Source organism: Stigmatopora nigra, chromosome 22, assembly GCF_051989575.1.
Source record: "Stigmatopora nigra isolate UIUO_SnigA chromosome 22, RoL_Snig_1.1, whole genome shotgun sequence".
NCBI lineage: Eukaryota > Metazoa > Chordata > Actinopteri > Syngnathiformes > Syngnathidae > Stigmatopora > Stigmatopora nigra.
Window position 1 is genome coordinate 5,361,837 of NC_135529.1, and position 21,189 is coordinate 5,383,025.

Sequence of the window (21,189 nt, forward strand, 5' to 3'; positions counted from 1 at the left end):
ATGTTCTCAAGCTGCCTTCCTGCCAAATAGGATGTCCTTCTTTATGTCATTGTGACACAATTATTTGTCAAAATATATTCTAAAAGTCAAAAAAACTCACTTTGGAGAGCCATCCTTTTTCTTTGGTTGTTGTTTTTGTTCTGTGAACAGCTTAATATTTTCTACGTTGTGTCACTTGGATTTTTTTGCATTGTTTCTTCGTTTTTGTTTCATGTTGAAATGATTTGAAACAGTTTATATTATCAAGGTTATCAGAATTCTGAAATGTTTTTAGTTTACCAAATGAGGTGAAAATGAAAGCTACATGTGCCTGCTTGTAATTTATTTTTAACGTTGCTTGCAAAAAAAAAATGACGAAGAACAGCCGTTTTAATGTTTTTCAATATTTAAGCATTGATGATGACAAACACTACACATTACAATATGTGCTTTTAACCATTTTATTAGTGCTCATGATTTTCTCAAATCTCAAGCTTCCTATTTATTGCCTCTGTTTATGAATGTGGTAAAATGAATTGCAATGATGTTTCTTATTGAATGCTAACTGATGTTGTCAATAAGCTCAATTTAATTTAAATTCACATCATTTGCCATCTTTTGAAATTCTTGTATTCGGATTTTCATTCAGACATTGCTATTTTGGTAGAACTTGTATTTTTTATTTGTGCCAAGTTCTATCTGTGTAGTGTAGGACAAATTATATTCTGAGAGCTCATATATGATATATATTAAATGGTATATGTTATTGTAACATCAGTGTACTGGGAATCATCTTTTTTTACTGACACAATACACTAGCCAGCAAAAGAAAATAAAAAATATATATAAGTATATTTATACCAACTTTTTGGGAACCCGTTGTGTACACGTTACTGGTAAATCTGAAGCCATTACTTTCACTACTCACAAATCCCAAATTACTGTAGAAAATAAACATTCATATTAGTGGATTTGCAACTAAATCTGGATTGTTGCAATTGAAGTCATACCATTTTGTTAGATAACAATACAGCCTGAATTAAAGGGAAGTGCTAATCTTTTAAAACGTTATAACACTTTGACGTTGCACTGTTAAAAACTCGTCATACACTGACAATCGTCTCCACTAGTAAATTCACCTATAATATTAATTTGAACCAAGAATATCGTTAGGTGGGTGAGAAAAACATGACGCCCGAACAGGGACTTGAACCCTGGACCCTCAGATTAAAAGTCTGATGCTCTACCGACTGAGCTATCCGGGCTCTGGCGCACTGTCGGCATTGTTTAAACTTGTCTTCAACAACGGACGATATCAACGTCATTACGTGTGCTATTAAAAATATGTCTGCAATGCATGGTTTAGTTACTTTATAACTGGTAAAGCCGGTTTTATACTGCACCTTTATGGTGCTTGACAAGCATTGGGTTCAAATGGTTCAAATAATCTTGGACTAAAATATTGGAACAGATGAGTCTGATCCATTTCTCAAATAAACAATCATTATTTGATATAGATCATAAGAATTAATGCACAAACACATCTATACTGGCACCGATAGTACATTTCAGCCGTAAACATGAAAATGCAATGTAAACTATCTCGCATGCTGAAATATTGCGCACGCGCAATAGTAACCACACTACAGGGGCTCAAAATGCTATCATTCGTTAGCCTATCAGTCAGAAAGGTCGTTTGCATTTGTTATTGTTTTTTTGTAGGCCATTGGCGTTGAAATGTTTTTTAAAGAGTAACAACACATGTGTTAATGTTTTTCTATGACTGATGATGGTAAGCACGACTCCGTTTTGCTTCACTTTTGGCAGAATGTGCCGAGGTGCTTCACAGAAAGTTCAAGCTTCATCAAAAATTGGCATTTATTCTCGCTACTGTCACGTTGTTAGGGGAACATCTGAGTCTGGTTGTCAACCACTGAACTCTAAGGTAAATTGACAGGTTCGACGTGGAGCTTCCACACCAGCGGAAAAGATTAAGAAAGTAAGCTAATAACGTGTTCTGTTTCATGTTTGCATTTGTCAACGTAGGTGCCATCAGGTCCGACGTGGGAGCCCATTCTAGAAGACCAGTTGCCACCGGTAAGAAGAGAAATTATGACTAATGTACAGATAAACAGGGAAGAGTGCGGTTGGTTGTCACGTTTTTGTCACGTTACCCCACCGTCAGGGGGCAGTGTTGCACGTTACGAGTATTGCAAAGAACCAGCTGCCTCCACAAATGAACATGTTGATGTTTTTTTGTTTTCCAGCCAACGCGAGTAGCACCTGAGTTGGTGGACAAACTAGAGCGTCTGGCTTTGGTGGATTTCCGCACCAAAGAAGGACTGGCATGCCTGGAGAAAGCCATCCGATTTGCAGATCAGCTTCACCTCGTTGACACGACACAAGTAGAGCCCATGGATTCGGTTCTGGAGGACAGGTGTGTGCATGTTGCTTGCTGAATGGCTGCCATCTTTCCAGTTTTTCTCCCAACACGTGGACTGTCTCACTTGTAGGGTTTTATACTTGAGGGATGATGTGGTGATGGAAGGTGACCACGCTGAAGAACTTTTGCAGCTCTCCCAAAAAACTGTGGAGGAATATTACGTGGCACCGCCAGGTAAGACATTTGTGACCCAAAAATAAGTATTTGTCCTGCTTAAATATTGGTCAAGGAATTTGTTAATTTTTCTTAGAATATATTGTTTATCAATTGATTTATTTCACCACAGGAAATATTCCACTACCAAAGAAGGAAGAGCGAACAGCCATGTTGAAAAACTCTGAATTGTGACCACGTAACCAAATGTTGGCGATTTGTCTGCTGTTGGAAGAGTCTGAGATTATCCTTGAGAAAGGAAAGGAGCCAATTAAGCAAGTATGATATTGACGAGGGCGAGTTCAAGCGGAATGAGGAGAGTTAAGCTGTTGACGTGCGCCCACTGAGGCTCATCCATCAAGGCCAAGAAATGGCAAACGAGTAACTGGCCGACTACGTCAGATCTCTGTGCATCATCGACGTGACATTTCGTCTGAGAGAGGGCCAATCAATGGATCCATCTGCACTTCGGTTTGTTTGACTGCGACCACATAATTAATATTGTGTGCAGTAAACTTAAGTGAAAAAAACTAATTCTCAAATACATCAAGATTTTTGACAACTGCATTTAGTTTATGCATCACTGTATCACATTTGGCAGGTTACAACTCATTAGAACAACTTTAAATATAGTATCACCATATTGGAGTATTTTCAGTAGTAAAGCCATTCAGTTGTGAAGCTGTACATACTGATGTTTTATTGCAATCATTCAAGTATTAAAAATGTAATCAAGTACATGCAGGGTGTGAATTATTGTCTGTCAGTAAAAGGCTTCAAAGCAGGCAGTAAAAATCAGTTTTTGCCCAAAAGATCTTCCTCCGTCGAAATATCGCGATGGGCTACTTTCTTACAGTTGTGAGGTAAGCGTACCAAAATAAGGCGATGATGTTGGCAAATAGCACTCGGTACTGAAAGAGAAAAAACAATTATTAGACACAAAGAGCTGCTGGAGGCAAAAATCAGGTTAAAAAAAAATTACCTGGACAGGCACAAAGTTGATGTTTATGAATTGGAAAGGTGTCCAGACTCTCCAGTTCATTTTAAGAGCACTCCAGTAACTTGCTTGAATCTTCTTTACAAAGGTATTCCATCCTTTAGCCTAGAAACACGTTCAAAAGACTATTGAGATGTATAAAATTTACATTGTAAACCAGGCCCCCAAGAAATCTAGGGTCCACTGCAGCAGACGCCAGGTGAATATCTCGCTAAATAATCGACATATTTAGAAAGCTTGCTTCATAACAAACGGTAATAACGTTGCCACAATTTACGATAGATTTTATTTTATGACCGTTACAAACAAAGCATGTTTGAAAATGTGTCGAAAATTAATCTATAGCTATTTCCAGGTTCAAATAATGTACTCTAGCGTTATTTTTTTCTGCCAACATTATGGTGATAACCTCCCACTCATTTGAGAGCGATTATGAGCATCACTTTTCACTAAACATAACCAAGCTTAGACTTAACTGATCCAGGGATAAAAAAGAGCTCGAACATTTGATGTATTAACAGCTTTAATGTGTAAAAATTCCACAATATAAACATGATGTAACACTAAAACTCCAAATGAAACATTTGCATCATAACAAAATATGCTGTAGTAACATCCCATGAACTAAACATCTCCAGTGTAAAGATAATTAAGCTAAAGTTAGCTTTAAAAATGTAGACAAGCTTATTAAAGATGGTGTGTAGTTATTCTATGGGCAAAAAGAGACAAGTGCAACAGTTTAAAGTGCTGTCCAGTCAACTGGCGACTTCCCAGATTTCTCGAGCAGCTCGTTGGCCTTTGAAAAGTGTTTGCAGCCAAAGAAACCACGATGAACCGATAAAGGAGAAGGATGAACCGCTTGTAGGATGTGGTGACGTTTCTAGAAATCCAAAGAACGTTATCACATTTTGCAAACACTTGGGTCTTTACATTCACGGCACTAACCTTGTTAATGGTGGCTCCTTTCTTCTGTGCGTACGCTCCCCACAGGATGAATACGAGGCCTTCCGTGTTATTGCTGAGCCACTGAATCACCGCGTCGGTGAACGTTTCCCAGCCCTTGTCTTTGTGTGAATTGGCCTGGTGCGCTCGCACGGTCAACACAGCATTGAGCAACAACACACCTGGAAGATAGCAGGTGAGCTGTCTATTAGAATATTACGTAAAAAAAACTTAGCTCCCAGTATTTGTCGAAACCAACCTTGCTTAGCCCACCCACTTAGATCTCCATGCTTAGGGTGCTGAAAGCCTTCAATATCATTTACCAGCTCTTTATAAATGTTCTCCAAACTGGGGGTGGATGGATAACACAATTGAAGCCAGTTTGAATATTAATTTAAAAACGAAAAAAACATAAATGTTTTAGTCAACCTCGGAGGTGGACGCACTGGTCTTTTGACACTAAAACACAATCCATGGGCTTGATTGGGACCATGATACGGGTCTTGACCGAGAATCACCACTTTAACCTAAAGGGAGAGAAAAAGAGTTGAATTCATAAAATTATTTTTCAATTGCTCAATTCAGCTTTATAAATGCATTTTTTTTAAATTGCACACCAGTCTTTATTATGGTCTTCTGACCCTCATATTTGTCATTTATTGACAAGTGGCGCCACCACGCTGTCGCTATTAATACTGCATTGAGCATTTGCTATCTGTAAACTAAAAGTTGCTTAAATTACTCAAAACAAAAAAGTAATTCCCCATTTTCATCTAATAGAATAGAAATAAGAATGCACACTGCACTAATATTATCGATGTAAAAGTAGTTATCGCGATTATTAATGATCAATAATAGCTCTATCGGACTTACGTCGTTGATTTGACACATCTGTGTCCATGTGAAAACATGGTCGGCGGGAGGGTACACTGTGTGTCGTGTCCTCTCTTCTTTAACAAACTGCATCAACTGAGGAGCAAAAGAGGTGTAAAATAAAAACCTAACTTTTGTTCACTCACAAATATTTTTTTGAAGAAATACCATCTGCAACCACTAAGCCAACCATTTTAGTATTTACACTACTAGAAAAATAGCTAAAGTTTTCTACATTTGTTTCAATGGTTTTGACCCCTCGGCTAATTAAGGGTCGCTGTTTAAGGGACTATCGCCATCTAGTGTTAAAGCTGAGAAGTGCAACGTAGGCTGAAGTTAAGCTTCCTGTGCAAGCCATATGCAGTGATATTTGTAGCTGTTTGGAAATCACTTCTGTGCACAATTAGTGGTCAATGGTGCATGGACTACTTACTTGTTTGAAATAGGGTTTTCCAAACTCAGCAGCCAGCGGCTTTTGCCAGCTCTCCCCGAATCCTGAAGGAGTTTTACCGGAAGACAGTTTCTCCAGGGCCGCCTTCTTGTTACGTTCGATCATGTCGAGCTGTTCCTGAGAAAGAGGAGCCGATCGGGAGCTGGAGGGCTCGGACTCCGGTTCGGGCTCCACCGCGGAAGACTTGCGCTTCCGCTGCTTATTTGGAGCAAATTGTGCAAAACAAATAGCAGGTGGGACATTAGCACGAATGTAAACAATGGCTCGCTGCAGAGCTATCATCTGCAATTCCGCTATGAACAGACCGAATCTATGCAGCTTTTTTCAATGTGCATAAGAAGAAAAACCGGTAGGACGCAATTTAAAGGTTAAACACGCAACAGACAATTAAAATGCACACGGGGAATAGTGTCAGCTTGTTAAGGGTGGACAAAAAACTTGCAGGATAAAAAGCTCACCGAGTCTTTATCATCATTCGGCAATTCGTTTACATTTTTGCCAGACTTATTTTGGGAGACGGGTGAGAAAAAGGATTTAATACTTTTCTGTCCAATCATATTGTCCCTTCAAATGTAAGAAAATCAAAATGATCATCTCAGAGGAAAAATTAAACGCTGTCAGACTTCTCTATCTGCAAAAGAATTTGGCGCCAACCAAACATGAAGTGACGAAACGAAGATGGGGCGTTCAAGACACCTTGTTTTTTTCGGTACTCTTACGCAACCCCGTTCATGTTCTTTATCTGATATTTTGTTGCTTGTTTCTACAGGTGTAAAACGGAAAAGCATTTCAATGGATACATTTGTGGAAAAGCACTCATGGACTGATGACACCAAAATAACAATTCCAATAAAGAAGCTGAAAGCAGAGTGCAATCAAGAACAACCGGCAGTGGATGATGAATTCGCTGACCCGGTGCCATGGCAGAAAATTGAATCAAAAGATCTGGATTGTGATTACGCCATGCTCTTCACCAAGGAGAAAGCTGATGAGCTTTTTCAAAAGCTGGAGGAGGAGGTGGTCTACTCAACAGGTGACGTTCAAATTAGGAATGATTATAAAATATGAGCTATTGGAGTGAGTCTGGCCTTACTTTACAGGTGTGGAAGCCACAGTGCAGGTATTTGGAAAGGTGTACAATATTCCAAGGAAACAGGCAACATATGGCGAATCAGGGTTGAATTACACATATTCTGGAGTGAGACGTTTAGCCTGCCCGTGGACCCCCACCCTGGAATATATTCGGGACTCTGTCACCAAAATAACAGGACAATTATTCAATTTTGCCCTGATCAACAGGTGAGAAACAAAAACATGTTTATGGATTTAATACTTCATTGACCACAGTCTTCTCTAGGTACAAAGATGGCAACGATCACATGGGGGAGCATCGTGATGATGAGCGGGAGCTCGACCCTTTGTCTCCCATTGCCTCGGTCTCACTTGGCGCCGCTCGGGATTTCATATTCCGCCACAGGGATGCTCGTGGAAAACAGAGCGGTCCATGCATCGAGCCTGTTAAGATGGTGCTGGCTCACGGAAGCCTACTCCTCATGAACCCGCCCACAAACACTTTCTGGTATCACAGCCTTCCTGTTCGAAAGAAAATCCTCCTGCCTCGCATTAACCTTACATTTAGACGCATCCTGCACACCTCCCAAAATTCCAAGGTATTCCACTGAATGTGGTTCTATTCCCTTTAACTCATTCACTGACAGCGATGTGTGTACACATTTTGTTCGTTAGGGTTGGCAGTAATAATGTTGTCTATGTATATTAAATTTAATGCGAACAAAAATAAACTGAAATAAGCTTCAATAGACAGATGAAACTATAAGATTTGCTTTATTCTTTTTTTTTACGTGAGAAAACAGACTTTTGAGATTACACACAAATCTCAAATGAATATACAATAGTGCAAATTGCAAACAACAACAACAGGCCTCTGCTCCATTTTTTCTCAGATGTTTTTGAAGGAAAATGGCAGTTACTGGTAATGCAAGGAGAAAATTGAAAATAGTGTCACGAAAAGATGTATGGACATCTACATCTTTTCAAGCGACAAAGAAAATTTGGATACAAATTTCGATCCAATTTCAACATCCCTTGTTCAGCCAAAATATAGCAACATCTGCAAAATGTGCAGAGACAACATGGCACTTTTTTTTATTAAATGTGCGACTACGGTAAGCAAATATCCAGTAGACGCAATTAACTCTGGCTGCAAAATTTCCCCAAAAATGGCTACATACTTGCTGGCAATGATGATCACCGTAATCAGTACATAATCAAATTCTGACCAATGGATTGGGGAAAAAAACTGCATTACAGTAGAGGTCTTAAAAGTAAATATATCCCACATGAACCTAATGCTAGTTTACCCAACAATGTACAGTCATCATATCTCCGTTTTTTGTCCACTGCGAGCCAGATACATTCAAGTAAGATATATTCATAGCCTGCATGGTATGAAATCAGAATCATCACATTCCCTCAAGTCGTTCCCCTGATCCATTCACACAAGAATTAAATAACACATGTTCCTGGGCACATCTAATTTTGACAATTTGACTGGAAAGGCAGTATAATGAATTTAGCCTCTTATTTCGGCAAAGGCGTCCTGGAGCTCGGCTTCTGGACTCTCTCATAGAAGAGCATGTACGCGTTGGAGGCCAAAACCTCGTGCATGTTGGCTTTGCGGACCGAGTCGTCGGACACCCAGAGCCACTGAGTAGTGAACTGTGTAGGCGGGCAAGGCGGGAGGGGGCTGCGGCGATACGTCACGAAATGTCCCGAGTGCATGTCTCCGTGGTGGACCAGCACAGCCTTCAATTGGAAAAGGTACTCTGTGGAGCTGGAAGGAGGGAAGAAAAAGATTGTATTCATATTTGCTGAGAGTATGTTTGGTCAATATCCCTCTTTTGGCCCCATCTTAGTAAAAAAAAATTCTTCTGAGCAACATTCAGTTCAGGTAGGCGTCTTATAGTCAAGTATGTCATTGTGCTAAGAAATCAAAGCAGCTTACATGTATTCATGCATGAGGTCCAATTGTGTGATCCCACATGTAGAATGTAAACAGAGAGAGGAACAATTTCCATTTGGAACGGGTTTGTTGTTGTTATGATGCTGCACATCTGTAAAACAAAAACCAGAAAAGCCTGTGTGAAAAACAGAAAGAGGCAGAATCCTCTTGGTGTTGACTCCACCTGTGCCGTTTGGAGGGTTTTCCACAGACTTGTCTGAAAGTTGCGCCTTTTGCTGTTTCCCGGATTGTTTGGTGCGCTGACTTGTCTGGATGAAGGAACCGTGTTTGTAACGGTCCATTGATAGATATTCTGTAAATTGCACGTGTTCTTGTCTTTTAATTGGGGTTCCTTCGCTGGACCAGGTAAGCCTTTGCAGATGGATGCAAAGGCACTGGGGCAGCTGATGGAGTAGGAAACACAATATTTGGAATAACGATTACAAGAGTAGACAATAAAGATAACAGATTGTAAAATATTGTCCACTGATCTTCATATACAGTATTTAGATACATCAGTCAGAATGCCGATTACCTTTCCCAATTTAAGCTGTTTTATAAATGTTGTCCGCTGACTTTCCACAAGCTGTCCATTGACTCTTCCTTCTCGTTGAAGCTGGAATATAAAAAAAATTATCTCTTTTTCTGCATTAAGTGAGGAAATTCATTTGTTGAATACCTTAGTGCAGTTTTCACACTCTACTTCTTTAATAGTTTCTGAGGAGATGAAAAGCTGTAGACATTGGTCCAGGGACACCGGTCGACCCTAAAAACAAACATCAAGTTAAAGCAAATTTACATTTAGGGAATGATTATTATGCTTACCCACTGAGGTGAAGGGATGGATAAAGAAAGGCTTTCAAAGGAATCATATCGCACTGGACTCTGAAACATAAAACATTCTGTTTGAGTATAACACATCAGGCCCTTATGTCCAATAAACAAGCTTATGCACTTATGTAAACTAAAAATGCTCACTTGTTGCTCACACCGCTTGCATAACATTTTACTTGTTAAACGGCCATGGAAAGGATGGTGAAACTTCCATGAGCTTGGTATTGGGTGAAGAGGACCTGCAAAAAGAAAAATGCTGTTTATATTGGATTGTCAGCAACTTGAGATGCAACTTAAATTTTCCTTCCGACCTCGACTTCTGCATGTCCTTGTTCTGTCTTCTTCATTAGGAAGGCTCTGATGTAAACATACATAATTGTCCACACACATTTGTAGTCAACACTACATTGAAATACCATTTAAAATGTCTCCTAAAAGATTAAGTCTCTGCATCTTATGCACAAATCCTACAAACATAAGCATGTAAGTCATTTGGATCAAAAACCTCTAGCTCTAAGTGCTTACCTCAAGAGCCTGCATGTCAAACAAGTGGGTGACATTAGGCTGGCGGTCCCTCTCCTCCTCGAGAGATGACGTTATGACATGAAAGAGCTCGTGGGCATCCTAAGGAGGAGGTTTAAGTAAGAAAAGAAACTTTCGGCTGATGAACACCACAGCCCAACCTGCTCTTCAAATAAACTGATGTGCCACCGGTATAATCTGAGAACATCTAGCAGGCATCCAGCATCCAGCACATCTTCATCCCCCGGGTCATAACTTGAGAGAGCTGTCAACATAGAAACAAAACTTCTAAATCATGATCTCTTTCTATTTGTATCTGTTTCCCATACCTTTGAGTAGTTGGAGAAGTATTGGGGACAACTTGTTTTCTTTGCATGACTGAATTGTGGGTGAGTTGGAAAATCTTTCCAGCCACTGGATGAAGGACGGGCATGCAGCCAGACCCTGAAGCAAAGAGTTCAGGAAGCAAGTCTTGCCCAAGTTCAACAGACCAGGGACCGTACCTGCAGGAGACAAAGTGTCCTCTTTGTTAAATTGACATCCTTGCTGACAGTACTCATATTGTGCGTTATATGGAAGGTAACCTCTCTTCCTCTTCTTTCGCGTTGTGATCGGGCCCCACAAAACATAAACACCAGCCGCAATGGCAGCAGCAACACCTCCAATGACGCTCCAGTTTTTGAGCATTTTGCTTCTGGTGAAGACAACATTATAGTTATGCTGAAATGAAGACATGCAGTGCAGCACAATTGACTGAATTTTTCCCTTAGGAATGAATATGAATAGGTCTTGCATGGGATTTGTGACAATTCCTTCAACAGAGCAAAACTTATTGCTGCAAAAAGGCCATAATGATAGAAGGAAACCAAGCATGCGTCCAAAGGCAAAAGCCAGCCATTCATGACATGCTATCGTTAGCATAATATGCTAACTTACCAGTATCGCTCGAGTTTCCGTGTTGTGCTTTTTGGAAGCTAAAGCGAACTACATCACGAACAATATGAATTCAAATCCGATGTATGTGCTTTGTATGCCTTCGCAAATGATTGGTATAACGACTATTAAACGGGTTGCTTGTTTTATCTGTCTTCTTTGCCAGGTGAGCGCAACACAGGGCGACGGCGTGACCAGCTTCTTTTTCAACCAGGTGAACTATTTACTATAAGGAGCTTTACTGTGGTGTTTGCCAAGGAAAATACTTTACCTGGCGGTGAGTCCGGTGCCAAGGTACTCTCTGACCAGCTTATCCGATCTCTCTGATCGACACCACAACATCCTGTTGTTATGGCGGAACTGTTGTGTTCGAGAGCATTTGGAAGGGAGCCATAACGAACGCGTACTGAGATGTTGTGTGGTTAAAAATAATAACAATAATAATAATAACAATAAAAGTTCCCACCTATTGAATTGTATATGTCATCGTAATTATCTACAGTCTAATTGAAAGATCGTGAGTGTTTTGACATAGAAGATGCGTGTTTTTTAATTAACATTGTATACTTATATTAGACGGTTGGCACCTTTGACACATATACAATGTATTTTACATATTGGATGATTTATTGATTTTTATTCTCGATGTTGTCATTTAAAGTCGTTGACATAGTTTGTCCCGTGTGCACATTGTGTCTTCTCATTGGTCGCTCTCCTCAGTGCTGAAATCGCAGCTCGTCGTGATCATGTAAACTGCGATGCGGCCGTACACATCGCCGGAAAATAAACAGCAAAATGGACGATGATCTATTCCAGCTCAGACACCTGCCGTGAGTTGAACCGCTTGACGCAATTTGTCCTTTAAATGCATTTAATCCATCACCGTGTCGCTTTGTTATTTGCATGCGCACCTCGCGACACAACACAATTATCTCGCAATGTATTAAAGCGACAGCGTCATCTGATCCAAACCCTTGTCAACATATTCAAGATTATCTGAAGATAGTGCTGAAGGAAAGCGTTCAAAAGGATACCATTCCCGATCCGTGTCTTTGCATTTGCCCCTCGTTTGTTTGTAGCAGGTGGAGGCTGGTTTGCTCTGAATTAGAAAATACTAATGAGTTCTGAACTGGCATTACTCAGTTCTGTAATTAATCTTATCCTTGTAGCCAGTGGCCTGGAGAAAGCCTGCATTATTTGCCTGGAAACCTGTTCTAAACTAAACCAAAAAAAGAAGCTCTGGTGTCATACTATTTATGTAAACACTGAGTAGTTTGCTTACAAAATTGTCTTTTATATATTACTACATAAATAACAATGTATACCCATACTTATAGGGAATTTACTCACCCCTTAACTTAAGAAGCACATACTGTGTTGGTGATAGAAAAGAAAGCTAAAGAAGCCAGAGGGGAAAAGTGCTATTGTAATTACAGTGGTTTGACATCACTTGTACTCAGACATTAGTATAAAAAAACTGGTCATTATTGCCATAGGGAAGAAAATTGCACACTTTCCATCTGTGGAGTGTAAGAAAAGTTAACAACTGACATAAAAAAACAACATATTTTTGAAAGTGTGCTTTATTGATCGTTTCATTCCACCATAATACATTATCTTCACCAGGGACAAAAGCATTTCACTCCAGAAGTGTCCTTCATAGTTATTCTTAGCCGGCCTTGGAATTGGAGTGCAATGTTATTTATTCCATAGGTATTACACAAACACAGAATCAGGCCAGAGGCAAATTTCAGAGTGAAAAATTGAAGCCTACTGTTGTTTTTTTATGCCTCAAACAAAGCACATATTTAAAAGATTTCACCTCATTTTGGGGGGGCAGGATTCATCAATGATTGGAGGATTTAACGCCTAATTTCTTTAGTGTTGTCCGTTTCCGACACACGGGCGAAAGCACACGCTCTGAAGATGACTGCGAAAGTCGAGAGCCATTTGCCGCTGTGCGGGTGGCAGAGGAGAAAAATATGGAGTCTGTGGCCCTTGCAGATGGAGCTCCAGTCCCACGAGAGTTTGCCAACCCAACTGACGGTATGAGATGTTTGTTGTTCTCAGTCTGCACTTTGAGTTAAGCTCTCATCACATTTACAAGACATTAAATGCTTTTTTTTAAGACACATTTATGGTGGAGGATGCTGTGGAGGCCATTGGCTTTGGGACCTTCCAGTGGAAGCTTTCCATTCTCACTGGGCTGTCTTGGGTGATTGTTTTTTGTTGTTGTTGTCATTTATATATTTGTTTTTATCAGCGAACAACTAATTATGATCTTTTTGTTCAGATGGCAGATGCAATGGAGATGATGATTCTTAGCATCTTAGCGCCTCAGCTTCACTGTGAATGGAGACTTCCAAATATGGAAGTTGCTCTTCTTACATCGGTAAATATGCTTTCATAGCAATTATGTGCTGATTGCTCTGAGTACTGTAACTATCAAGCCATTTTAAGCAAGCATCTCAATATTGATCAATTAGGAAAAACATTAGGATATAATGTTAGATAATGAACCATATCTTGAAATCATCAAAATTGAGGTAACTATATTTCATATATTGGTTTGTGTTATAACTTCACACTGCAGATGTGTATCTTTTTTTCTTTTTTTTTTAATCTAACTAAAATGCAAAGATGTATTCAAATGTCACAGGCGGTGTTTATTGGAATGATGGTCAGCTCCTCTCTTTGGGGGAACATATCTGACAAGTACGGAAGAAAGACAGTAAGTGAAACTCTGAATCAAAGCAGGAACTGTACCAAATTATAATGATGCCTCTGTATTTTGATGTAACACATAGAAATAGACATGTAAATGCAAATGTTGTTGCCCTGTTGAATCTTATTTTTGTTTGGGCACACAGGGTCTTACAATGAGCGTTTTGTGGACAATGTTCTACGGGCTAATGAGTGCTTTTGCGCCCGTCTACGGTTGGATCCTCTTTCTCCGTGCTTTGGTGGGCTTTGGCATTGGCGGAGCCCCACAATCGTACGTTTGTATAATGGACAATCTGCCAAAGGAAGACTTTGATGTGTTTTTCTTTTTGCTAGGGTCACACTGTATGCTGAATTTCTTCCCATGAAGTCTAGAGCTACCTGTATACTGCTAATTGAGGTTTGGACTTTTTGCCTTGACACACCTGGTCTGATGCTGTTAAATTGACCAAGTGATATATTATGTTCAGGACATCTGCAGCCTTTAATCATGGTTTCATGATGTTGTTCCACAGATATTCTGGGCATTAGGGACAGTGTTTGAGGTCCTTCTTGCTATTGTTGTGATGCCTTCATTGGGTTGGCGTTGGCTTCTCGGCCTCTCTACCATCCCCCTTTTCATCTTTGCCATACTTTGTTTTGTGAGTATTATGTCATGGAAAACTTCATAGTTTTATAAGGAGATACATAATAAAAAAATGTGAATTGTTAGAATATTGTAAAATTTAACATTATTCTCCTGAAGTATAGAGGACTCACTGGAATGATGATTGTTGAGCTGGCAAACATTTTATTTAGATTGATCTGTTGGGGGGAGAGAATACACAATATGTCTCCTTTAAATTATGTATGCGTAAAGTGACATTTGTCTTTACTTGGATGGTAGTGGCTACCTGAGAGTGCTCGATACGACGTGTTAACGGGGAATCAGGATAAAGCTCTGGCTACTTTGAAGCGGATTGCCCTGGAGAATGGAGTGCCCATGCCACTGGGAAAACTCATTGCTGCCAAACAAGTAACTCAATTTCTGCACAGCATAATGCAATATATTCATTTTCAGCTATTGAGTGTATTATGAACTGGCATTTTAGTCAGTCTCCTCATTTTTTTTGTATTTATTTATTTGTTATTGTCATTAGGAGGATCGTGGGAAGATTTCTGACTTGTTTTCATCACACATTCGTTGGACAACTGTCCTTTTGTGGTTTATTTGGTAAGTAAACAAAACAATTATGGAATTTGTTGCCAATCTTCTAAAATTATTTCTTTATGAAAAAATTCAACATCATTTTCTTATTGTTGTATTTCTTTTCTCAAGGTTTGCAAATGCTTTTTCATATTACGGCCTTGTTTTACTTACCACTGAGCTCTTCCAGGAAGGTGGTGCATGTGGAAGTGAGTGAGAGCTCAATGTTTACTAGTTTTTCTTCTTTATTGTTTAATGACAAAGTTGTTCATTATATCAGGTTAAGATGAAAACAAATGCCACAAATATTACAGGACTCTTGGTTCTTTCACTGCTCCATCGGCTTGAATACTGTAAATAACAGAATGCACTTTGTAACCAGAGAAAATGTGTTATAAAATAGTATTTTTGGCTGCTATCAAGATGAATGCTATTGAGATAGTATTATGAAAAATAATGATTTTAGCTAATAATATCCTGTTTTTTTATCTCCCTCTAGTGTCCAAAGGTAATAAGATGGAGCTGAGTTGCAGCTTGGAGTGTAAATATTTGAACAGTGATGATTATAAGGATCTCCTGTGGACTACTTTATCAGAATTCCCAGGTAAAAATAAACAAAAAGATATATTAAAACTTGGACATTCTATATAGTTATGCGTTACTCTTATGATCTTGTGTTCCTGTTTCTCAGGACTGTTGGTGACTTTATGGGCGATTGATCGCTTAGGAAGAAGGAAAACCATGGCTCTGTGTTTCTTGGTCTTTGCAATATGCATCATTCCACTCTATGGTTGTGTGGGGAGGTAAAAAAGAGAAAATTGTATTATTCTCAATTTCATTGCTTCATTGTAAATCGGCACGGATTCGCATTTTGTTACAGAACATCCATGACGGTGTTGATATTCATTGCCAGAGCTTTTATCGCTGGAGGATTCCAGGCTGCCTATGTGTATACTCCAGAGGTGAATAGACATTGAGTGAACTGAATAGGATCTAGTTCCAAGCCAATTAATAGAACAGTATGGGAAAGAGAATTAGAAAGGCTGTCACACAGTTTTCTGTCGCTCTGCAGGTATATCCAACAGCAACCAGGGCTTTGGGTTTAGGGACAAGCAGTGGAATGGCTCGAGTTGGTGCCCTCATCACACCTTTTGTTGCACAGGTACCACCTAAGCAAAACAACATGTTAACATAAGAAACCAAAGTGACCTGTTTGCTTTGTGTCGCAGGTCCTTTTGCAGTCGTCCATGAATTTGGCTCTCTCAGTGTACAGCTGTTGCTGTCTGCTTGCCGCCATCGCCTCTTGCGCGCTGCCAATTGAGACAACGGGGCGAGGTCTGCAGGAATCTAATCACCGCCAGTGGGGACAGGAGATGACGGGGCGGGAATCCTCCGCACAAAACTCAGGCCCAATCCATCATTCCAGTTCCGGTTCCCAGGGGTGAGCAATGTTTGAGCTTGTTACAGTGAAAATGAAGGACTAAAAAAGCCAGAGCCGCTTTTTTTCTGCAAGTCAAGTCAAACCCCTTCAGTTTAGGCACTATGTGACTTCAGAGAAGGACACAGTGCAAGATGTTATGTGCTTTCACTTAAGATTCCATTTTGCCACTGTATACCTCCATCACGATGGCTGGAATGGATGACATTCAGATCTGAGCCAAGAATGGGATGGGACAAATGAGATCTGAAAATTTGAGCTTGATACAGAAGCAGTACAGCTTGTAGGAAAAATAAATACAGGCCTGTGTCCTTTTAGTGGATAGCAAGTTCTGGTCTAGGAAATGAAAAAAATGAAATTACACAATCTTGAGACAATTTTGCTTTAAAAAAAAGCCTTAAAAATACAAATGTAGTATTATTACGTGAGTGTAAAACATTTTTTTATTTATTTAAGGCCTCACTCACTAGTCTCAGCTTGATGTTTTTGTTATTATTTACTGAAGGATTTAAAAAAAAACCACTTTGAAAATTGTTTATCATGTTGATGGTCCATGGATAAATGTGAACACCCAATTAATGAAGTTGGGCAGAGAATTTTAAAATCTACGCTGTTTCTCACATCACACAAAGTTTATTAAGACAATAATAATAATAATAATAAAATAACAAGACTTGCAGTCATTTCACAAAATTGATATCTCATCAAAACAGGTTGGGTTTCTTTAGGAAAGCGTAATATGGAGACTTGTATATTTTTGCACTTTTTATCAGTTGTGCTTTATTTGGAAAAACACATTTCTTTGTTAAAGTATTTAATTATTTAGTATGAAGATGGTTTGTGAATTTAATCTTGTCAAGACAAATTGTGCTAATGTACCACATCACAGCAGTAAATATTATTTTTAAAAGAGATTATTTCATGTTATTATTTATTACATGGATTTTGAAGTTAGATGCATTCATTGACATATGAATATGATATGTCATAGAATTATAATTAACAAATTTACCATATTTAGTAAGGATTTGATTTTCTTTGAATCACAAACACTAACAAACAACATCACAAGTGAGCTTTTGGACCCATGCCTTTTTGTTTCAAGATTTGACCAAAAAGGTTAGCTACTTCCTGGGCACAGCCTCTGAAAATGGTCAATCCAAAGCCTCCATGGCCATAGTTGTGAATCACCTACAGGACAAGCACACTAAATCAGTTCCTGACAACCATTGCTCATCTAAACTTATGATCTGATGCTTTTGGAATAACCTCGACTGCAGTAGCGCCACACAGTATCGCTTCTCGCTCCAGTCGGACTTTGCTTCGGGTTGGCCTTAGACCGGTCCAGTCATCCACTATCTTGGCATGCTAGGGTCAGAAAATGAAAACCAAGAGAAGCTCAAACTGCATGAATGAAAACCATTTTGATTAAGAAAATGTGTTAACTCTTCAAAATTAATACACAATTATGAGAGAGAAATAAACTAAAATCTTGCAGATATTGAGGCAAACTGACTGGAATAAGAAAAAAACAGTAGTGTTAATGTTACCCTGAGGCTAGGCTCAAGCTGGCATGCCTTTTCCCAAATGTCCTTATGATCGGTAGAATCATTGTGATTATTCCAATTTCCCAGCTGGAACAGCCCACCGACTGACACAAAACGACTCCTGCGTGAAAACAGACAAAAGGAAACAGACAAGTACTCTTTTAAGCCATGCTATAGTCAGTGTGATGGTTAAAAAAAACAAGATTTGTCACTATCTATGTTGAGTGTTAGAAGACATGCAGTGCAATTAAATATTGCTACTTAAAGTCATGCAAGTCTTTATCACAGTGGTGTTTTCAGTGTCAAAATGTCTTTTAATGTCAGTACAGCTAAGAATTTGTCAGTGTCAAGTCACCAGTGCTACCCTGGAATGATATATGGTGAGTTGTAAACCCCTTTGGTATTGTGGGTAAGAATCCAGTGCTTTAACCATGGGGCCTCCACCTAGAAAATAGCAATGTATAAAAATGAAAACTTTTTTTCCCTCACTTGAATGACAAAACCATTGTGTCTCCTCACCTTAATAATCTGTCCTCGGCCTGGTTGCAGCTCAGGGTCAGGCTGGAGGTCTCCAGACCTCACGCCACTACAGTTTATTATCACATCTGCACCATTTTTAGCCAGCTAAAAATAAGAAAGCACAAGCATATCCTAAGAAAACAAAATTGTATTTCTTGGTGGAAAGTCTACATTTCCAGTTAAAGGAGCAATATGTAAGATTTGCCCTTAATTATTAATTAAACTCATTAAATTAAACTGATTCAGTATTTTGATGCCAGTTAGTTTCATTTTTAGCCATCAGTCTTAAATATTACTCCTTTGAGGCAACAATTGACTTTTATTTTGTGTGCAAAGAGACTATTTAAAAAGCCAACCTCTGTGAAGGAGCCAATTCTTCTTTGGTAAAATTTCACACCCCGTTCTCCCAACCTGAAGGGGACACCAAATGTAATGGTAATACTAAAACACATGCTAATTATGATATTGTTTATATTCACATTGAAGTATTTGGATCGGACCCACATGTTTGACACCCCTGTTTAATAGATGACCAAATTACAACCTGTTGCATGCTACTCTAAAAAATGACCTTTGTCTCCATCAAATCAGGTGAAAACAAGCAAGAGTTTTACAAAACAATCCATAGAGACATTAGCGACAAATTCAGAAATTAAACCAAGATAGGGATGGAAACACAATAAGATACTGACTGTTCATATGTGTAAGAACTCACCAGTCCATCAGCCAAGGTAGGTATGTTTTACCTTCCAAAATGAGAGCAGTGTTGAACCATCCATGACTTAAAGAAACGCAAAGGCAATTTAGAAGTTTGCGGAACATTCCAGACAAACAATGCTCGGATTCTCAAATTGCACAATGCTTTTGGAACAAGTCCAAGAATTGCTTCGTCAGTGTTTTAATAAAAACACCATCTATTGGGAGTCTGTCTACCTGTAGCCGGGAAACATCTTCATCTCCCGCTCAGTGAGGCATCTGAAGCCCAAGACTATGTCTTTAAATGACGGTTCCTGCACACAAAAGCAGAAAGTGTGCGAGACTTGACGTCATGTGACTTGATAAGATTGAGATTCTTCTGTTTTTGCTGAGTATGAGAATACTGAATCACACGGGAGCTCACGCCGGTGCGTATTGAGCCATTAAATTAAATTTGGAAAGTACCATAACCTTAAATCCATAAGTAAAGGGCAAATCTTTACTCACAGGCATTGGTTCTGTGCAGAGGTTGTAGCCTGATTGAAGAAAAAGACCCATTTTTACATACTCAGGTGAACGCAGGCAGTTCACTAAGTAGTCAAAGGTCTGCTTATGCCATTCCCTGAAGAAGTACGGAGCATTAAAACAAGAACATTTTGAAAAGAAAAGGGAGTGAAGCAAATATTGTAGTATACAATACTGTGCATACATTTCCTGCGGAGATCCTCTGGCATTAAGATAGGGCTGCCAAAGACCTGCCGCTCCATCGCTGGTCGTCAGCGGGGTGAAGTAGTCAGCATACACTTCAATGATTAGTGGCGTGACTATGGAATGGTATTGCTCATAAATGCTCTGAGCTGTGGATAGACCAATGACACCAGCTCCGATAATAGCCACGCGCATTTCTGGAGGAAAAGCACAGGAGAAACACTATGAACCTCTGGTTAAATTGTATTATTTACAATGAATCACTAGACAGATTTCTTACTTCATACAGGTGTGGCTAGTCAATCACAAGGCATATAAATTCAATTGTTCACAGGCAAATAATGGATAATGTTTAGTCTTCAATTATGTAACATGCATGTGTGTAACACTTGTGCTGACCTTTTTTAAATGACTATTGATGTCAAAGTACACTGCATGGAATGAGTATAGTACATCATAGATTTCATTGTACAATGTAATAATGAAGAAAAAGCCTGAATGTAGTAATTAGATTTGTTGAAGTAAATCATGAAAACAATTATTTATTCATTTTTTCATGCAATTTTTGCGACTACTTAAAAAAGAATCAATACAAAATGTAACCTGGCATTGAGCAAAAGTTCAACGCTCTCAGCTTCAACAGTTGGTAAATGTTATTTGGTAACTATAAACTAAAACTGGTTGCAAGTAGTATTTATTCCAGTTCAAGTTCCCAACCAGAATAGACTGCTACCGAGTTAGAACGTGCATGGAATGGCTAAATAGACAAATGTTTTTCTTTAGTTTTGCAGGACTTTTTGCAAATCTGCCACTATGTTGCATGCAGAATTACACTTAACTAGTCGCAGAGTGAAAGTGTCAAAAGTTACTATACCGTCAAAGTCAAAGTAGAAGCTGATCAACGAAAGCGACGTGGAGTAAAGTCAACACCAAGCATACTAGTAGTACTATAGTACAACTGTAAAAGGCAAGGGCGGAGTTTCGATGAGATCATATTACTAATATATAACTATTTCACAAATCTACACCATGTTTCAACCAATTATGAAATGATCAACATCCAAATTCATCATGACAAGCAAAAAGTAATGACATCCATCAATAGATTTTTATTTAATTGTTACTTATTGTTGTAGCATGTTATTTTTGTAGTATATTTAATGTTGTAGTATAGTGTCCGTGTTTTTGTGTTACTCATTTTGAACCTTAAGCCAAATGTCCTCGC

At 39.0% G+C, this 21,189-nt stretch overlaps 6 protein-coding genes and 1 non-coding gene across 9 annotated transcripts; 3 read left to right on the top strand and 4 right to left on the bottom strand.

The window, feature by feature from the left end:
* Positions 1-1,171: 1,171 nt before the first annotated feature.
* Positions 1,172-1,244, bottom strand: trnak-uuu (transfer RNA lysine (anticodon UUU)). Its single transcript has one exon. It is a non-coding gene; the product is annotated as a tRNA-Lys (tRNA).
* Positions 1,245-1,645: 401 nt separating this feature from the next.
* LOC144215633 (glutamyl-tRNA(Gln) amidotransferase subunit C, mitochondrial-like) lies at positions 1,646-3,315 on the top strand. The gene is made up of 5 exons (XM_077744689.1): positions 1,646-1,924; positions 2,026-2,076; positions 2,247-2,416; positions 2,493-2,596; positions 2,709-3,315. The coding sequence occupies exons 1-5, from the start codon at positions 1,766-1,768 to the stop codon at positions 2,768-2,770; spliced, it is 546 nt and encodes a 181-aa protein (XP_077600815.1). The 5' UTR covers positions 1,646-1,765; the 3' UTR covers positions 2,771-3,315.
* Positions 3,316-4,149: 834 nt separating this feature from the next.
* Positions 4,150-6,502, bottom strand: LOC144215533 (uracil-DNA glycosylase-like). Its single transcript, XM_077744544.1, has 7 exons — positions 6,297-6,502; positions 5,821-6,033; positions 5,388-5,483; positions 4,944-5,041; positions 4,774-4,862; positions 4,518-4,696; positions 4,150-4,452 (listed from the first exon to the last, which is right to left on the bottom strand). Exons 1-7 carry the CDS (start codon positions 6,393-6,395, stop codon positions 4,312-4,314), a joined length of 915 nt encoding a protein of 304 aa, XP_077600670.1. The 5' UTR covers positions 6,396-6,502; the 3' UTR covers positions 4,150-4,311.
* On the top strand, positions 5,920-7,675 carry LOC144215534 (DNA oxidative demethylase ALKBH2-like). Its single transcript, XM_077744545.1, has 4 exons — positions 5,920-6,071; positions 6,608-6,871; positions 6,939-7,137; positions 7,196-7,675. Exons 2-4 carry the CDS (start codon positions 6,631-6,633, stop codon positions 7,518-7,520), a joined length of 765 nt encoding a protein of 254 aa, XP_077600671.1. The 5' UTR covers positions 5,920-6,071; positions 6,608-6,630; the 3' UTR covers positions 7,521-7,675.
* On the bottom strand, positions 7,671-11,589 carry LOC144215531 (ubiquitin carboxyl-terminal hydrolase 30-like). Of its 3 annotated transcripts, none has more exons than XM_077744540.1 (13): positions 11,421-11,589; positions 10,801-10,907; positions 10,546-10,719; positions 10,378-10,481; positions 10,220-10,318; positions 10,006-10,051; positions 9,839-9,933; positions 9,686-9,745; positions 9,540-9,626; positions 9,396-9,476; positions 9,045-9,264; positions 8,864-8,972; positions 7,671-8,692 (listed from the first exon to the last, which is right to left on the bottom strand). In XM_077744540.1, the coding sequence occupies exons 1-13, from the start codon at positions 11,489-11,491 to the stop codon at positions 8,440-8,442; spliced, it is 1,506 nt and encodes a 501-aa protein (XP_077600666.1). In that variant the 5' UTR covers positions 11,492-11,589; the 3' UTR covers positions 7,671-8,439. The 3 variants fall into 3 exon arrangements, with proteins under 3 accessions (XP_077600666.1, XP_077600668.1, XP_077600667.1); XM_077744542.1 differs by having other exon boundaries at positions 10,801-10,910; positions 11,421-11,580; XM_077744541.1 differs by lacking the exon at positions 11,421-11,589 and adding an exon at positions 11,153-11,374 and having other exon boundaries at positions 10,801-10,910.
* LOC144215530 (synaptic vesicle 2-related protein-like) lies at positions 11,072-18,201 on the top strand. Its single transcript, XM_077744539.1, has 18 exons — positions 11,072-11,233; positions 11,316-11,363; positions 11,870-11,979; positions 13,032-13,195; positions 13,279-13,364; positions 13,443-13,541; positions 13,809-13,880; positions 14,020-14,144; positions 14,207-14,270; positions 14,386-14,511; positions 14,757-14,885; positions 15,010-15,083; positions 15,189-15,265; positions 15,556-15,660; positions 15,748-15,859; positions 15,937-16,018; positions 16,129-16,218; positions 16,286-18,201. Exons 3-18 carry the CDS (start codon positions 11,945-11,947, stop codon positions 16,499-16,501), a joined length of 1,656 nt encoding a protein of 551 aa, XP_077600665.1. The 5' UTR covers positions 11,072-11,233; positions 11,316-11,363; positions 11,870-11,944; the 3' UTR covers positions 16,502-18,201.
* LOC144215532 (D-amino-acid oxidase-like) lies at positions 17,168-20,918 on the bottom strand. The gene is made up of 11 exons (XM_077744543.1): positions 20,839-20,918; positions 19,966-20,161; positions 19,764-19,878; positions 19,494-19,570; positions 19,276-19,341; positions 18,917-18,971; positions 18,561-18,665; positions 18,406-18,485; positions 18,045-18,162; positions 17,764-17,862; positions 17,168-17,685 (listed from the first exon to the last, which is right to left on the bottom strand). Exons 2-11 carry the CDS (start codon positions 20,157-20,159, stop codon positions 17,560-17,562), a joined length of 1,035 nt encoding a protein of 344 aa, XP_077600669.1. The 5' UTR covers positions 20,160-20,161; positions 20,839-20,918; the 3' UTR covers positions 17,168-17,559.
* Positions 20,919-21,189: the final 271 nt, after the last annotated feature.

What these genes read in the sequence shown, in the direction of transcription:
- LOC144215532 (XM_077744543.1), bottom strand. Translation starts at nt 20,159, where the DNA reads ATGCGCGTGGCTATTATCGGAGCTGGTGTCATTGGTCTATCCACAGCT. An exon ending in AAGATGTTTCCCGGCTACAG is followed by an intron (nt 19,342 to 19,493) that starts GTAGACAGACTC and finishes CGTTTCTTTAAG; the next exon opens with TCATGGATGGTTCAACACTG. An exon ending in TCACCATATATCATTCCAGG is followed by an intron (nt 18,163 to 18,405) that starts GTAGCACTGGTG and finishes GTTTTCACGCAG; the next exon opens with GAGTCGTTTTGTGTCAGTCG.
- LOC144215533 (XM_077744544.1), bottom strand. Translation starts at nt 6,395, where the DNA reads ATGATTGGACAGAAAAGTATTAAATCCTTTTTCTCACCCGTCTCCCAA. An exon ending in CCAGTGCGTCCACCTCCGAG is followed by an intron (nt 4,863 to 4,943) that starts GTTGACTAAAAC and finishes ATCCACCCCCAG; the next exon opens with TTTGGAGAACATTTATAAAG. An exon ending in AAGGAGCCACCATTAACAAG is followed by an intron (nt 4,453 to 4,517) that starts GTTAGTGCCGTG and finishes TTGGATTTCTAG; the next exon opens with AAACGTCACCACATCCTACA.
- LOC144215530 (XM_077744539.1), top strand. Translation starts at nt 11,945, where the DNA reads ATGGACGATGATCTATTCCAGCTCAGACACCTGCC. An exon ending in TTCCAGCTCAGACACCTGCC is followed by an intron (nt 11,980 to 13,031) that starts GTGAGTTGAACC and finishes TAATTTCTTTAG; the next exon opens with TGTTGTCCGTTTCCGACACA. An exon ending in CCTGTATACTGCTAATTGAG is followed by an intron (nt 14,271 to 14,385) that starts GTTTGGACTTTT and finishes GTTGTTCCACAG; the next exon opens with ATATTCTGGGCATTAGGGAC.
- LOC144215534 (XM_077744545.1), top strand. Translation starts at nt 6,631, where the DNA reads ATGGATACATTTGTGGAAAAGCACTCATGGACTGATGACACCAAAATA. An exon ending in GGAGGTGGTCTACTCAACAG is followed by an intron (nt 6,872 to 6,938) that starts GTGACGTTCAAA and finishes CTTACTTTACAG; the next exon opens with GTGTGGAAGCCACAGTGCAG. An exon ending in AATTTTGCCCTGATCAACAG is followed by an intron (nt 7,138 to 7,195) that starts GTGAGAAACAAA and finishes AGTCTTCTCTAG; the next exon opens with GTACAAAGATGGCAACGATC.
- LOC144215633 (XM_077744689.1), top strand. Translation starts at nt 1,766, where the DNA reads ATGATGGTAAGCACGACTCCGTTTTGCTTCACTTTTGGCAGAATGTGC. An exon ending in TAGAAGACCAGTTGCCACCG is followed by an intron (nt 2,077 to 2,246) that starts GTAAGAAGAGAA and finishes TTTGTTTTCCAG; the next exon opens with CCAACGCGAGTAGCACCTGA. An exon ending in GATTCGGTTCTGGAGGACAG is followed by an intron (nt 2,417 to 2,492) that starts GTGTGTGCATGT and finishes TCTCACTTGTAG; the next exon opens with GGTTTTATACTTGAGGGATG.
- LOC144215531 (XM_077744542.1), bottom strand. Translation starts at nt 11,491, where the DNA reads ATGTTGTGGTGTCGATCAGAGAGATCGGATAAGCTGGTCAGAGAGTAC. An exon ending in CCATCCCTTCACCTCAGTGG is followed by an intron (nt 9,627 to 9,685) that starts GTAAGCATAATA and finishes GTTTGTTTTTAG; the next exon opens with GGTCGACCGGTGTCCCTGGA. An exon ending in AGTGTGAAAACTGCACTAAG is followed by an intron (nt 9,477 to 9,539) that starts GTATTCAACAAA and finishes TTTATATTCCAG; the next exon opens with CTTCAACGAGAAGGAAGAGT.